Below are 13,412 nucleotides of genomic sequence, written 5' to 3' on the forward strand. Positions count from 1 at the left end.
ATGGTGTCGAGAATCTTGAGTGTTGTTGGAGCTGCACTCATCCAGGCAAGCGGAGAGTATTCCATCACACTCCTTACTTGTGCCTTGTAGATGGTGGAAAGGCTCTGGGGAGTCAGGAGGTGAGACACTTGCTGCAGAATACCCAGCCTCTGACCTGCTCTTGTGGCCACAGTATTTATGTGGCTGGTGCAGTTAAATTTCTGGTCAATGGTGAACCCCAGGATGTTGATGGTGGGGGATTCGGCGATGGTAATGCCATTGAATGTCAAGGGGAGGTGGTTAGACTCTCGCTTGTTGGAGATAGTCATTGCCTGGCACTTCTGTGGCGCGAATGTTACCTGCCATCAGCCCAAGCCTGAACGTCGTCCAGGTCTTGTTGCATGCGGGCATGGATGGCTTAATTATCTGAGGAGTTGTGAATGGCGCTGAACACTGTGCAGTCATCAGCAAACATCCCCATTTCTGATTTTATGTTGGAGGGAAGTTCATTGATGAAGCAGCTGAAGATGGTTGGGCCTAGGACACTGCCCTGAGGAACTCCTGGGGCTGTGATGAATGACCTTCAATCACCACAACCATCTTCCTTTGTGCTAGGTATGACTCCAGCTAGTGGAGCGTTTTCCCCCGATTCCCATTGACTTCAGTTTTACTAGGGCTCCTTGATGCCACACTCAGTCAAATGCTGCCTTGATGTCAAGGGCAGTCACTCTCAGCTCACCTCTGGAATTCAGCTCCTTTGTCCATGTTTGGACCAAGGCTGTAATGAGGTCAGGAGCTGAGTGGTCTTGGCGGAACCAAAACTGGGCACCAGTGAGCAGGTTATTGGTGAGTAAGTGCCACTTGATAGCACTGTCGATGACACTTTCCATCACTTTGCTGATGATTGAGAGTAGACTGATGGGGCGGTCATTGGCTGGATTGGATTTGTTCTGCTTTTTGTGGACAGGACATACCTGGGCAGTTTTCCACATTGTCGGATAGCTGCCAGTGCTGTAGCTGTACTGGAACAGCTTGGCCAAATGCGCGGCTAGTTCTGGAGCACAAGTCTTCAGCACGACAGCCGGGGTGTTGTTGGGGCCCACAGCCTTTGCTGTATCCAGTGCGTTCAGCTGTTTCTTGATATTATGTGCATTTTCCAGCACCAGTCATTAGTGGTAAGGCTGATATTTACCCTCACTAACTTAGAGGCTCTGGGACCAATTGTCTCTCACCAGCTCTCACTGATGTTGCAATTAAGATCAGCTAACTTCAGAACAAGCCAGGAATGAACCTGAGACCTTGATCTGCATTGCTCAGTGACATGAATCTTGTCATTCATGTGGAAAGACATATGAAATAATGCTGGGCGGCCTGCTGGTGGCGCTGTCCAGGGAGAGTATAAATACTCGGGCATGGGCCCAGCTTGCTCAGGACATTCCTTAACAGGATCTAGTGAAGGACACAACTAGATTTCCATGTTGAAAAACAGTTGATTAAAGCCTTGTTTAATACTCAGACCAAGTTCCTAGTAGTTTTCTTACATCACTCAGTATTTACCCTTCCAACCCTCAAGCCATATTGGGGACTATCAATTTATCTTTTATTATAGTTTGCAAAATCTACCATTTCATGAAATGAAGCAACCTATTTATTTACTTGTTGTTCTTTCTATCTGTTTAGGTGTGGATCCCACTAATCTTGATCTGAAGAAAAACTATGTAAGTTTTTTTTTTAAACTTCATGATCTCATCTCTCTTTTCCTCAGCTAGTTTAGCACAGTTAAACTGTAAAAGAAATAAAAGTATGCCAGGATGTTATGACACAATTTGAAATTGTTGTGATTACTAACCAGTGAGAATCTGACCACCCCCCTCCCCCTCCCCCTTTGTGCAAGTAGATATTGTTGCGATACCGCGGCAAACGTGGGAGTTGAGACCAGAGCTATTGAAAACACAACTGCTTTATTCCAACCACATGACAAACAGGAACTAGAAAAGCCCGCGCATCCACTTAAATACTTCCCAGACAGGAAGTGCTCCCGGCAGCCTGTCCCTGCGGGAAACAATTTGCTGGAGGAAAGGGCCCCCGGCTGGGGGCTTCTGCTTAGACTGTCTGTGCCGCCGTGAGCGGATTATGTCCAGTGGTGGCGTGTCGCCACAGAGCTCCCCCCAGAATCCGCTTAGGAGGAGTGGACGAGTCGTGACGGTGGTCTAATGGTTATGCCGCAGCGGCTCTGAGTGGTCGCCGGTCTGGTTGGTTGGGTCGGGCGGTTCGCCGCCGGCTGTGCTGGCTTGCCGGGGGGACGGCCTCTAGTTGGGGGCTGGGCCACGGGGACCTGTTCCCCTGGTTCTGTGTGTGCTGGTTTGAGCCGGTCGATGGAGACTGTCTCGACCCTGTCGCCGAGTCGCAGCTTGAAGACCTTGTCCCCGGTTTGTAGTACCTCGTACGGGGGTCGCAGGGGCCCGCGGTGCGCGTCGTGTCGCACGAAGACGAAGCGCGCCTGCTGTAAATTTGGCGGGACGTGAGGTGCGAGTTCGCCGTGTCGGTTGACCGGAAGTGGGGCGAACTGCTGAGCGGAAGAGAAAGAGTCGAGCCGCTGCTGTTCGGCCGACCAAGGCTTGGTAGGCTCCGGAAGGAATTCGCCTGGGACGCGCAGCGGTTGTCCGTAGACTAACTCCGCTGCCGAGGACTGGAGGTCTTCCTTGACCGCGGTGCGTAGGCCGAGTAGCACCCACGGTAGGCGGTCAGTCCAGGTACTGTCCTGCAGGCCGGCGCGGAGTGAGGCCTTGAGTGACCTGTGGAAGCGTTCACAAAGTCCGTTGGCCTGCGGGTGGTACGCCGTGGTGCGGTGGAGCGTCACCCCGAGGTTGCGTGCTGTGGCCGTCCAGAGTTCGGAGGTGAACTGGGCGCCTCTGTCGGAGGTTATGTCGGCCGGTACGCCGAACCTCGCAACCCAGGTGTTAACGAACGCCCTGGCGATGTCGGCTGTGGTGGTGGAGGTCAGCGGCACTGCCTCAGGCCAGCGTGTGTAGCGGTCGACCATCGTGAGGAGATAAGTTTGGCCTTGCGATGGCGGCAGGGGACCGACGATGTCGACGTGTACGTGGTCGAAGCGGCGGCTGGGTACCACGAAGTCTCCCAGGGGTGCTTTGGTGTGCAGCTGTACCTTAGCCCGTTGGCAGGCGAGGCAGGAGGTGGCCCAAGTCCGAACATCTCTGCTGAGGCCGCGCCAGACGAAGCGCTTGGAGAGGAGTTTGACGGATGCGCGGGAACCCGGGTGAGAGAGCCCGTGGAGCGTGTCGAAAACGCGGCGGCGCCAGGTCTCAGGGATGACCGGCCTGGGTTGGCCAAGTGAGACGTCGCACGTGACTGCCGTGGCTTCGGGCCCGTGCGTGACCTTGGCTAGGCGTAGCCCTGGCAGGCTGGTAGCCGCCGAGAGGAGGTCTGGGTCCGTGAGCTGGGCCACTGCTAGTTGTGCGTAGTCGACCGCGAGGTGATTCGCACAGACGGCGGGACGGGAAAGGCAGTCGGCGACCACGTTGTCTCTACCGGAGACACACACACAGAATCACACAGAAACCCCACAGTGCAGATAGAGGCCATTTTGGCCCATCGAGCCTGCACCGACACATATCCCACCCGATCCCCGTAACCCCTACACCAACACATATCCCACCCTATCCCCGTAACCCCACGCATTTAATCCCCCTAACACTAAGGGTCAATTTATCATAGCCAATCAACCTAACTCGCACATCTTTGGACGTGCTGAATGTCCGTAGTAAACTCGGAGACGGCCGCGAGCTGGCGTTGCTGCCTAGCGGACCAGGGTTCGGTGTGCTTGGCCATCGCGTATGTGAGTGGCTTGTGGTCCACATACGCGGTGAAGGGGCGGCCTTCCAGGAGGAACCTGAAATGGCGGACCGACAGGTGGAGTGCGAGAAGCTCGCGGTCGAAAGTGGAGTATTTGACCTCCGGGGGGCGCAGTTGGCGGCTGTAGAAGGCAAGTGGCTGCCACGCGCCATTGACCCACTGCTCGAACACGGCCCCAACCGCGTGGTCGGAGGCGTCGGTGGTGAGCGCGACCCGGGCATCGGCCCTCGGGTGCGCGAGCAGAGTGGCGTCGGCGAGCGCATTTTTGGTGGCGTCGAAGGCGGCTGCCGTGTCAGTGGTCCAGGCTACGTCCATCTTGCCGGATTTTCCTCAGAGGGAGTCGTATAGGGGCTTCATGAGGGCTGCGGCTCTGGGGATGAACCTGTTGTAGAAGTTCACCATCCCGAGGAACTCCTGGAGGCCCTTGATGGTTGTGGGGCGGGGGAATTGCTGGACGGCCTGCACTTTGTTGGGCAGGGGGACGGCCCCAGCAGGGGTGATGTGGTGACCGAGAAAATCAATCTCGGTTAGGCCGAATTGGCACTTCGCCGGGCTGAGGATGAGCCCGTGTTGGGCTAGGCGCCCGAACAGGATGCAAAGGTGTTCGAGGTGTTCCTGTTTGGAGGAGCTGGCCACGAGAATGTCGTCTAGATAGACGAATAGGAAGTTCAGGTCCCGGAGGACTGAGTCCATAAGGCGCTGGAAAGCCTGTGCTGCATTCTTGAGGCCGAAGGGCATCCTCAGGAACTCGAACAGGCCGAATGGGGTGATGACGGCCGTTTTGGGGATGTCCGCGGGGTGTACGGGGACTTGGTGGTAACCGCGCACCAGGTCGACTTTGGAAAAGACGGTTTGTCCGGCCAGTCGGGCCGAGAAGTCCTGGATGTGTGGCACCGGGTATCGATCAGGGGTGGTGGCGTCGTTGAGGCGGCGGTAGTCCCCGCAAGGGCGCCAGCCTCCGCCGGGCTTGGGGGCGATGTGGAGGGGCGAGGCCCAAGGGCTGCTGGAGCGGCGGATGATGCCGAGTTGTTCCATGGTGGTGAACTCGGCCCGCGCGATTTCCAGCTTGGCTGGGTTGAGTCTGCGGGCGTGGGCAGAAACGGGGGGGCCGGTGGTGGGGATATAGTGTTCCACACCATGCTTGGCGGCTTTGGCCGAAAAGGTCGGGTTAGTGAGGGCGGGAAACTCAGCTAGGAGTGCCGAGTAGTCGTCCGTGGCTCTGGCGAGGCAGTAGGTCGTCAGGCCGGCCGAACGGGCCGGGGTAAAGGCGCCGGGGATGGGGGCCATAGTGTTGATGTCGATGAGGCGGTGCCTCGGAATGTCGACAAGGAGGCCGTGGGCGCGTAGGAAGTCGGCGCCAATGAGTGGGCAGAGGACCTTGGCTGTGAGGAACTCCCAGCGGTAGCGGCGGCCCGCGAGGTCGAGCGTGACCATGCGGGTGCCATATGTGCGGATTTCAGAGCCGTTGGCTGCAGCCAGTGTGATACCCCATGTGCCGTGTTGGATCTCGAGGGCGGAGGCGGGGGTGATGCTGTGCTGGGCCCCTGTGTCGCACAGAAATTGGCGGTTGGTTCTGTCGTCAGTGACGTACAGTAAGGGCTCCTTCTGCCCCGCGGCCATCGCGGGGGCCGGTGCGGGGGGGGGTTTGAAGGTACACGGTGGCGTGCAGCGTTGAGCCCTAGCGCCAAAACGGGTGTGGTAGTAGCAGTGACCCGGAGTGGTAGGGCGGTCGGGCCTAGCGGCCCGGGAAGACCGCGTGGTCGTTGCCGTGAGGTCGGGCGCGACGTCGCGAGCGGCCTGTGCAGAGCGCAGCCGGTCGGCCTTTTCGGCTATATCATTCAGGTCCGTGGAGTCAGACTCCACAATGAGCGGGTGGATGCTGGCGGGGAGCTGCCGAATGAAAAGCGTGCGAAAAAGGGCGCCTGGGTTTTTGTCGTCTGAGAGGGACAGCATGTGGGAAAGCAGGTCTGATGGTGAAGCGTCACCAAGGCCGGGGAGGTCCAGGAGTTGGCAGTGGCGCTGGTAAGAGGACGTTTGAAATTTTTTAAGTAGCGCAGCCTTCAGATGTTCGTACTTGCCCTCCGTTGGTGGATTCTGCAGCGCTGCCCAAACCTTGGGGACTGTAGCGCAGGTGAGCGAGGCGACGAGGTAGTCGTACTTCGTGGCGTCGACTGTAATGCCTTTCAGCCGGAATCTGGACTCAGCTTGAATGAACCAGGCTTCGGCGAGGTTCTCCCAAAAGTCTGGTAATTTAACCGTGACTGCGTTTGTATCCGCCATGCTAGCTTAGGATTCGTCCTGAGCGTCGGGGTCACCAGTGTTGAGATACCGCGGCAAACGTGGGAGTCGAGACCAGAGCTATTGAAAACACAACTGCTTTATTCCAACCACATGACAAACAGGAACTAGAAAAGCCCGCGCATCCACTTAAATACTTCCCAGACAGGAAGTGCTCCCGGCAGCCTGTCCCTGCGGGAAACAAGTTGCTGGAGGAAAGGGCCCCCGGCTGGGGGCTTCTGCTTAGACTGTCTGTGCCGCCGTGAGCGGATTATGTCCAGTGGTGGCGTGTCGCCACAATATGTTAATTAAATAAATTAAAAGCTGCTTTTATATTGCTCTTGCGTCCTTGGCTCTTTACACACGGGTCCTCTGCAACCATGGGCAAATGTAAGGTAAACCTACCAGATTAGTTAAGATTGGCTGCTATTTTTACTGAGTATTCTCTCTGGTCAATGGTCAATCTGATTCCATTAAATGTGCTACGCTCACAGCTGTATGATTCTCAGTAGCGATGACATGACAAAAGCCTTGGATGTCTGGGAGTCATGAGAACTCTTGCTGATGTTATGATGACAGTACTTCGCATATGTGCACTGGAGGAACTACTCCAGCCAGTTTGTGCATGTGCTACCGATCAGGATCCACTTGGTAATTAGTTCATATGGGAGACTGGCTGCACAATTTGTAAATGCAAGACAGCATAAAAGCAGCTTAAGTTTGAGTGTGCAAACTCACACACTGCGCAGATCTCCTCTGAAATCTGGAGAACCAATACCCATCTCCAAAGACATACACAACATGCAAGACTTGTTGCATACTTGTCTGAATAAATGTAATGAACTCTGAGATTTTGAGGAGTCCCAAGAATGTCTGACTGCAGGCAGAGTAGAATTGTAGACAATGGTAAAGTAGGTATAAACAGTATTATTCATCATTATTGAAAATGAGCATATTTACAGAAGTCTTCATTTCCCTCCTTTATCCAGCAAAGCGTCAGTGATGCCAATAAGAAAGAAAGACTTACATTTAGAAAGTGCCTTTCCCGACCTCAGGACGTCCCAAAGCACTTTACAGCCAATAAAGCACTTTTTTTGAAGCGTAGTCACTGTTATAATGTAGGGAATGCGGAAGTCAATTTGTGCACAGCAAGCTCCCACAAACAGCAATGTGATAATGAGCAGATAATCTATTTTAGTGATGTTGGTTGAGGGATAAATATTGGCCAGGACACCGGGGCGAATTCCCCTGCTCCTCTTCGAATAGTGCCATGGGATCTTTTACGTTCACCTGAGAGCGCGGATGGGTTTAACATCTCATCCAAAAGACGGCACCTCCAATAGTGCAGCACTCCCTCAGCACTGCACTGGAGTGTCAGCCTAGATTTTGTGCTCAAGGTCCTAGAGTGGGACTTGAACCCACAACCTTCTGACTCAGAGGTGAGAGTAACGATACTTTCAACAGTCATATTAACAAACTAAAAGAATGTGTCACTTGGAAAGAAATGATACATAGCCATTATCATTTTCAGGCTTGACTTTTTCATATGCTTCTAGACAGCTTTCTGAGTTGCACCTGACACAAACTCCAACTCATCCAGATGTCCACTGCCCTCATCCTGAGCCACTCGCCTTTCCCCCTAGTCCCTCCTGTTCTCCACTAGCTCCCTGGTCTCTAAAGCATTGATTTCAAAATCCTCACTTACAAATTCCTCCTATTTTTAGCTGCACCCTGCCTGCACAACCTATTCCTCCCTGTGTCCCAGCTTACACTTCTGCTCAGTCGATATACACTCTTCCCTCTGCTCCATCACCGGTCATCACAATCCTGCACTCTGGGATTTCTTATAATTCTCTTCCTTACTGCATATCTCTTACCATCAGACACCTTCTCAAAACCTAGCTCTTCAGCTAACCTTTGGTCACGTCTATCAAATTTGCTTGGAGTCCAATCAGTGCCTCTGTGAAGTGCCTTGGGATGTTTCATTGTATTAAAGATGTAATTGTTATCGTATTCCATTTTAACATTCTTAGACAAAGCACAATAGAATTTTTGCATATCATGTGAAGAAGCTTGGCTAAGTTTAGAGTCATGGAAACAACACCACTTGTGCTTTCCCTACCAGAGTTCCAGGGAGCAGAAGAACTCAGTACTTGCATGAGAACAAAGAACCCCCACCGCCCACCTCACCCCCACCGCCCCCACCACCACCACCATCCCACGCTATTAGATTATTAACCTACCAAGGATCAAATGGATACAGCAGTTGCTTGAGCCCACAGAACCTCTCCTCTTCCCATACAAACACCAGATCATTAGACTATCAGGGATCAGATGAACTTGTAATCACTACAAGACTGCATCCCCCCATTTCATTAGATTAGTAGAGCTCAAGGAGATGCTTAATTTCTATGAGGCTGAAGATTTATTTTCTGATTAAATTATCAAGGGCAAAAGAAAACATTTGAACAGTTGCACTAACATATAAAAAGGGATCAGAGTTGACAAGTATCAACAGCAATCAAATGGCCCCCTCCCCCAGACCATCAGATATTTGCATCAGCAACAAAATGTGGCATTTAAAAACTTGCTGATAATTGCTACGACACCAGCTGCGGACAAAAGCCACTCCCTCACCATTCCAGCAGGGAAACCCGCAGTGGGTTTGGATAAATGGCAGTGACAATGCATGTGGCCATCACTTTGTTTCTATATGCATAGGGTGCTGCTATTTTTAGAGTAAGACACAGACCAACCGAAACCCAATGTCTGATTTGGGCAAAAATATTTGGCAAAGAAACTCTGAACTGGCCACAATCAGATGGTTACAAAATTTGAGTTGATACTCATCCTTAATCTATTAGAAATCAAACTTTAAAAAATATAGCAAATCTTACTCAGATGAGATCTGCTGATGCCACCTGCTCACACTGAATCTTGTCTTGCACCCTGTTGAATTCAGTCATTTTGTGTTGGCCTTGCATTGACTCCACACAGCGTCACTTTGAAAACTCTTGTCAACCTGTATGGAAAAGTTCATATTAAAAAGACATCTGATGGTCTTAATATATGCAGTGTTTTGTATTCCTGGACTGAAGTTTGATACTGAAAATCCATTATGGAATTTTCACTCCCTTCTTTAGAAACTAACCAGATGATAGTGCACAATATTTCCAAAGATAATGATAATGAAAAGATGTATTACAAGACCAGATTAAAACAATGCAAGAAACACAAATGCACAACATTGCAACTGTAGCTGATAATATGGCCAACTACCTTTTTTAAAAAAACCAAAACTTCAAACATTTCCATTTTTCCCCTGAGCTATAAAAAATGCTTGTTGTTCCATTGCAGGACAGATTGCGTAGAAAATAAAGAACACACAAAAACAATAAGGCCGTGCGCAAAATAAATCAAAAGTAGGCAAAAGACAACTCTGAATGAAAATGACAGCAGAATACAAAAAAGGAAAAAAGGCAGTGACATTAGCAGCATAAGGCAGAGAGATTGATGAGAATTCTTCCACTGTGATCAATTAGTTGGATTGTTATCATTGAGACTTGGTGCAAGATAGCTCGTTAACTTGCAAAGCAGCTGGTCACCAGGGTAGTGTGATTTCAAGAAGCCGCTCAGCTCCTCTTCCAGGGTTTATTGATACCAGTCAGCTGTGGCAGATTGTTGTGGCTGTGCCTTGTCTCTCCAGCACAGCCCCCGGTAAAACCCCTGATTGACAGATCTCTCTGCTCCTAGAAACAACATCTGCTATGCCCTGTGGAGTGGGTAGGATAATATTTTCCCATGCACCAATGTGCGTTTTCATTATTGATTGCTTATTTATTCTTCCTGCATGATTCTTTGCAACATTTTGTCATATTTGCCTTTAAAATTATATAATATTTATCCGTTTTTTTGAAATATAATTATATCAAAATGTCTTGAGGGATACAGTAAAGATTTGAGAAAGAGAGTGAATACAAGTATTTATTTGGGTGGGGTTAGGAGAAGAAATCGATGACTGTGTCTAAAATGTGGGATGGGGGTGTACTTCCTGCACACTCTAGTGTTACTCGTGTAATTAAGAATGTTGTCTCACTTTTAATTTCTGCTGTAAATTGATTTTCAGTTTGTAAACTGAACCACAGTGCTAATACTCCTAATTTTGTGAATGATTTATTGGCTTTCGACCATTTAACTTGCCGCAATTCATGGGAATAGGAGAGAGGGAAACTTCTCTCTCCCTCTCCCTTCGATCACAGTGAATGGTGCATATTAAAACAATAGTGCAAAATCAATGAATCATTAATGTAATTGCAAATGTTGGCAATGCTATCGAACTCAAATCAGGTTGGAGCTTTTGTATTGAGTACCCAAATGACACTACTGTTCGACTTTAGTGTTTTCTTTTGTTGTTAAACTAATTGAGCTATTAAAATAAATCAGCATTTTTAAACAATGAGCCAAAAAGTTCCAATTATGTTGTTCACATTTTTTTGCCCAGCAAAACAAATTGAGGGCTTGTCGCATCACAGGCTAAGGTGGTATTTTTGCATCAGTGCTTATGCCAAACAATGGCGATACTTGCAAGTAGAGGGTGAATCAGTCCTTTTTGCATTGAATGCCCTGAGTTGCTCCCAGTGAAAAAGTAGAAAAGGCTTTCTGCTGTCATACTAAGAGCTGCTATCGGCATCATGCAATGGCCATAAATAACAGTTTTTAAAAATGTCACTGGCTCCATGGTTCAGCACTTGCTTTACACTCACTGCTTGACTTCTTATGTTTCTGCTTGTGGCAACTCCAACATAGCTGTTGGAGAAGTGTAAAGGATTTGCTAGTGCACTGCCTTTTATATTAGAATTTATTCATAATGAAGGTTAATATCAGGGACAACATTTTTAGCTTACCATCTTCCCGGAAAGTGTAATACTCTGGCTGTAATTTTAGAAATTCATTGCGGACTGATATAGCAGTATATCCATTGTATGAGAGTGAGTCACATCCTTATCTGAATTCTTCAAAGCTTAGGTTGCGTATCAAAAATGATAGGTTGACAGGCAGTTACAAGACTAAAGTGCAGTCCAGAGGGTCAGCTGATGTCATAAGTCACTTGAGTGAAATTCGAGTTGTTTCATGAAATCCAATCACACATCTCTTCTAGTTGGAAGACTTGGACACTCTCTGTGACCATCATCAATATGGCTGAAATGCTGAGCTTTCCTGTGATTTCTTACATAGCAAATATTTAATGCTATAGATCATAAAAATGAATCTAAATTTCTATCAAAGCAAGGATTACCGATGGTGATAGCGCAGCAACGAGGCAACAAGAACAACGACAACTTGCATTTATATAGTGCCTTTAACACAGTAAAACGTAGAGGCAAGGAATACAGAGTGGCCTGATGCATGGTAAATACAGAGGTGAGTCCATCAAGGGAGCTGTCAGGAGTTTAGCTACAGCTACTGCCTTTTTCAAATGGTTGTCGTAGATGTGGGTTTTGAAGGAGAAGAATACCTGTTTCCAATAGGAAGTTTGAAGTCACTGTAGGAGGTTGCCGACATGGGACAAGCTGCCCTCTCCCCATCTTACAGCCAAAGTATGAATTCAATTAAAATGTGGAAGAAAGTAATTTCAAGGGCAGCTCCCTGTGTAATAAAAAAGTGTGTTGCGTGCAGATGACCTCGACCAGTATACTGTAAGGCTAATTTGAATAAATTATGATGATGTCTATAGGACATTGTGAATTAATTTTTAGTATTAATTAGAATTGAGACCTGAGGGCTCAGCTGGTGTGTTGCAGATGCAGAACTTCTAACCTGGGAGAATATTTTGTCATATGACAGGCAATCTTGGGGAAAAAGCCCCACTGGCATAGTGCAACATCAAGATACAGAACACTGCAGATATCACACACAGGGTACACCACACTTGGAAGGTCTGCAAAAAATAGCTGCTGACAGGTTTCCTTTCTATTTAGGAGAAAACTTCAATATCCTAAACATATTCATAGATGTCTGTATTTCTAGATCTGGGCTGGATTTTGCCGGCACTCAGAGAGCGGGTTTGGAGGCGGGACCGCTGTCAAAATAGCAAAGATTGACAGCGGGTAGGAAACATGCCGTCAACCCACCTCCACGTGAGTCTCCCAGGTGTCAGGTCTGTCTGCGCAGAACTGACCCGACACCAAGCATCAGGGGAGACAATTTAGATCATTAAATGGCTTGTTCACAGCCAATTTAATGCTATTTTGAGCCTACCTTGTAATTTTCAAGCGTAGGTCCCTTGCAGTCAGAATCGGGGGAATTTATAATGGGGAACAAAGAAATGGCGGACCAACTAAATACATATTTTGGTTCTGTCTTCACAAAGGAGGACACAAATAACCTCCCAGAGATGCCGGGGAACATAGGGTCTGATGAAAGGGTGGAACTGAAAGAAATCAGCATTTGTAGGGAAATGGTGTTAGGAAAATTGATGGGACTGAAGGCCGATAAATCCCCAGGGCCTGATAATCTACATCCCAGGGTACTTAAGGAAGTGGCCCTAGAAATAGTAGATGCATTGCTGGTCATCTTCCAGAACTCGATAGACTCTGGAACGGTACCCATGGATTGGCGGGTAGCTAATGTTACCCCACTATTCAAAAAAGGTGGTAGAGAAAAGGCGGGGAATTATAAGCTTGACATCGGTAGTGGGGAAAATGCTAGAGTCCATTATAAAAGATGTAATAGCAGAGCACTTGGAAAGCAGTGACTGGATCGGACAAAGTCAACATGGATTTACAAAAGGTAAATCATGCTTGACTAATCCACTGGAATTTTTTGAGGATGTAACTGGTAAAATAGATAGGGGAGAACCAGTGGATGTGGTGTATTTGGACTTTCAGAAGGCTTTCGATAAGGTCCCGCATAAGAGATTAGCGTGCAAAATTAAGGCACATGGGATTGGGGGCAAGGTATTGACTTGGATAGAGAACTGGTTGGCGGACAGAAAGCAAAGAGTTGGAATAAACGGGTCGTTTTCCGAGTGGCAGGCAGTGACTAGTGGGGTACCGCAAGGATCGGTCCTAGGACCCCAGCTGTTCACAATATATATTAATGATCTGGACGAGGGAATTGGATGTAATATCTCCAAATTTGCAGACGACACAAAGCTGGGTGGGAGGGTATGCTGTGAGGAGGATGTCGTGAAACTCCAGTACGATTTGGACAGGTTGGGTGATTGGGCAGAAACATGGCAAATGCACTATAATGTGGATAAATGTGAGGTTATCCACTTTGGT

The 13,412-nt window shown here is 48.9% G+C and overlaps 1 protein-coding gene across 1 annotated transcript in view; it reads left to right on the top strand.

The window, feature by feature from the left end:
* The first annotated feature begins 1,613 nt into the window (after positions 1-1,613).
* The window catches only part of LOC147112804 (PC3-like endoprotease variant B), an 845,811-nt gene continuing 834,012 nt past the window's right edge, over positions 1,614-13,412 (top strand). The window contains exon 1 of the mRNA XM_085998224.1: positions 1,614-1,697. Within this exon, the coding sequence (XP_085854350.1) occupies positions 1,614-1,697 (84 nt within the window). The remainder of the gene's footprint in view (positions 1,698-13,412) is intronic.

This window comes from Somniosus microcephalus, chromosome 9 (assembly GCF_052327205.1).
Source record: "Somniosus microcephalus isolate GS21.2 chromosome 9, FLI_Smic_1.0, whole genome shotgun sequence".
NCBI lineage: Eukaryota > Metazoa > Chordata > Chondrichthyes > Squaliformes > Somniosidae > Somniosus > Somniosus microcephalus.